General features: G+C 45.4%; 1 protein-coding gene across 1 annotated transcript in view; it reads left to right on the top strand.

Annotated features, from left to right (window-relative positions):
* The window catches only part of LOC102676104, an 88,915-nt gene that overhangs the window by 1,428 nt on the left and 84,092 nt on the right, over window positions 1-3,395 (top strand). Inside the window, 1 exon segment of the mRNA XM_031511631.1 lies at window positions 4-292. Within this exon segment, the coding sequence (XP_031367491.1) occupies window positions 4-292 (289 nt within the window).

The raw sequence follows: 3,395 nt of genomic DNA, 5'->3' as shown, positions 1-3,395 counted from the left end.
GAGCCACCTCTCAGCAGCTCGTCCTCGTCCGGCAGGAGTTCCGTCTCCGATTCCGGAAGCCCGGATCCGTTGGGCCATCATCATCACGGTATGCATCACGGTATGCATCCGGGCTTGCATCATCCGGCGTTGCAACAGCAGCAACAGCAGCAACAGTTCAAGAGGAAAACGTCGCAGCAGCACGGCTCTCAGAGCGGGCATCATGGGAAGAGGACCACGGGGCAGGGGAGTCCTTTGGACGCGTTGTTCCAGATGACCAGCAAAACTTTCGACGCCGGTGAGCACAGTCAAGGTGAGCGTTCTTTTCTTTTCTCTCTCTCTCTCTCTCTCTCTCTTCCTTTTCTTCTTCAATCTAGCGTGTTTTTTCGCAGCGTGGGAGGAGGTCGGTATCATCGAAGGAGGATTAACGTTAGGCACGCGAAACGTTAGGTTGCGCATTCGTTCGGAAGGAAGAGAATCGAGAGTCGAAACGAGTATCGTGCACGCGTTGAAAATAGGAATTATTACGGAGGCATGATGGGGCAAGTGATTACGTGTGTCGTATTTCAGCCGCGGTATGTACACATAGTCGCGATATCGTCGGTGTAACCGATGAAACAATGCCTGGCAAGCCGTTTCATTCACGCATGCAAATTCTGACTGCCCGACTGGGAGAGAAACGACCGTTAATACAGAATCGAATAATGGGACGGTCTCTTTAATTAACGATGGAAGTTTGCTTTCCCCTCCACTCTCCCCCGTCATCGATGAACCTTAATTTTGATCGATGCTCTCGAATTTGTCTTTTCTTCGTGCTTTCTTTGAATCATTGTTTCCTGTTCAATTGAATTAACCTTAAAAGGTTTCCAATTCATCGAGTAAAAATAATAATAATAATAATAATAATCAGACGAGTTGTTTATTTTTTTACACGAAATTACACGAGATCTCCAGAACGATTTATTTATTTATCTATTTTTTTGGAACAAGTTGACAATTTATATTTCCAATGAGACACGTGTGCTGTAACGGCTAATTTTCGCGCGAACGAAATTATGCATTCACCGAAACGAGTCGTTAACGAGTAAGACAGTTGGTCGTGTTTTTTTTTTATTTGATGTTTCAGCAATTAGCGAGCGAATAGTTTATGCTGGTAAGCCATCGAGGCGCCGCTTCGTTAAATAGGCTCGGTTACAGTATTTAGAAACAGGGGACGCGTGCACAAGGCTCGCCGTAGCTCGTACAAGTGCTACTTTCCAGAAGCACGTTTCTACGAACGCTAATAATATTAGAAGCTGCTGTTACCGCCTGTTCCAAGATGCATCGTAATTGAACGACGATGACATTTTTCATCGTGGCTTTGTTCCCCGCACGACAGCTCGTTTCCGAGACGGCATTCGATATTCATCGGGTCCGGTTTATTCCACGTCTCGTTTCTCGTAACGAAAGGAGCAGGTATTAATCTTGTGGTGGTACAGATCGCGATCAGATCTGTATTTCCACGATTGATAGCGCACCAGGGACGCGCCGATTAAACGTATCGATCGTTCTTCATTACGTATTTATTCGATAAACAAATTGAACGACGAGTAATTTTCAAGTCGTTGACCCCGCGCAAACGCGGATAAATGTCCACTTTCTGGAAATTTAATTGTATTCTGTAATGTCGAAAAGTTAATGGCAATTAATTTTTTTTAGAAATCGAATGATTTTTCTTTTTTTTTCTCTTTTTTTCTCGCCGCACAATCGACGATATATTAATTATCAAGCGAATTTAAATAATTCCTCGACGCTCTTTTATCTTTTCAAGGAATAAAAAATGGAAAGAGAAAATGGTCGATCGTAAAAGTTCTTCTATCCTCGCTTGATAATCGAAACGTGTCGTTTGGGATCCCTCGGGATCCCTAATGGAATTATAATTTCCACGGAGGAAGCAATAAACACGGAGATTTCCTAGCCCTAGTAAGAAAAATTTCCTGGACTAACTCTGAAAAAAAAAATTGGATTTACCGATGATATCCTTGGAAATCGACAACGCAAACCGAGAGAGGCAGCCCCGGCCAGCCTGTAATCTTACCCCAAATCGTTCCTTTAATCCAATTACCTGGCGCGGTAAAAGCTAGCAAACCCAAACTTTGGCCTTTTCCCCGAAAGTCTTGTCTCGAATCGAGGAAGAGAGGATTGTAAAAGCCCAGTTTTTCGTAACCCGGACGAGAAGAACAGATCTTGGAGGATCGAATCTTGGCGGGATTAAACGTGGCGGAAAAGAGACAGAAGGCTGTACTAATCATCGTAAAATTAAGGGTTTATGGAAAGAAGAATTGCAGGAGCCTCTTTTCGTCTCCTTCGACGTCCATCCTCGTGATCGTCCATCCATTGTTTACCATAGCCTCGGCAAATTGTTTTACAACACCGTGGCTCATGCTGCGCGTTTGCCTTCGTGTTTGCTCGGGAAAAGGAAACGATTCCTTTTTTTTCCTTCTTTTCTTTTCTTCTCTCTTCCCTTTAAACCCCGGCCACGTAAACAACGCGAGTTCCCTCCTTCCTCGAGGGTGGCCCCAAAGCGGATTTCGGAACATTTTCAGACGTTCTTTCTTATTGCTCTCACGAACAGATGCCGAGGTATTGTATCCTCTTTCTCTCTCTCTCTCTCTCCGTACCCTTGAAACGTAACGTTGCGCTGTGTCAGTCGTCGACGTAACACGATACACGCGTATTTTTGTTTTCATATTCCGCAAGGACACGCGTATTTCGATGATAAGCTCCGACGGAGAAGAATAAGAAAGGGAAGAATAAGAAGAAGAAGAAGAAGCAAGCTGTCCTTGGAAGATTTCAATAATCTTTGTCACGCCGGTGGCAACGATAATAACAAGGAAAAACGGTGCCGCGTCCTTAGACAGCAAGATTGTTCGGGCATCAAAACGTCGTTCATCATTTTCATACCGCGCTTCCGTCCCTCTTCCCCCCTCCTCGTCCAATTACTCCCTTGATCCGTGTACAGTGGCGGTAGCGTAGAAAGAAAAAATTTCACGACGTACACCGTTGGTGTACGAGAGATATACAACAACAGCTCGAGAGAGCGTTTTAAGAGAGGAAGAAAAGGAGGAGAAAAAAAGAAGAGGAGGAGGAGGAGGAAGAAGAAGAAGAAGAAGAGAGGCACGAAGAGGAACGTCGCTTCCCCGACGAAAGGACAGTTTGGCATTACTTGTTCGAGGGGCGCGTAAGAGGCGCGTATTATCCTGTATAAGCCGTGGAACCGCGCACACGTTTCGTCCGGGGTCGACTGGCCTCGGCCATTCCCGTCCGTGTGTGTCCCTGGCGGGACCCAGTGCAGTAATTTTAGGCCCTACCTATACAACGATGTATCTCCACACGAGTAATTTATTATGTGGCGCGGCGAGAGCATATGTCTCATT

The sequence above is a fragment of the Apis dorsata genome, unplaced genomic scaffold, assembly GCF_000469605.1.
Source record: "Apis dorsata unplaced genomic scaffold, Apis dorsata 1.3 scaffold_339, whole genome shotgun sequence".
NCBI classification, from domain to species: Eukaryota; Metazoa; Arthropoda; class Insecta; order Hymenoptera; family Apidae; genus Apis; species Apis dorsata.
The sequence above is the reverse complement of the archived record's forward strand: the minus strand, read 5'-3'. Positions and strand labels throughout refer to the sequence as shown.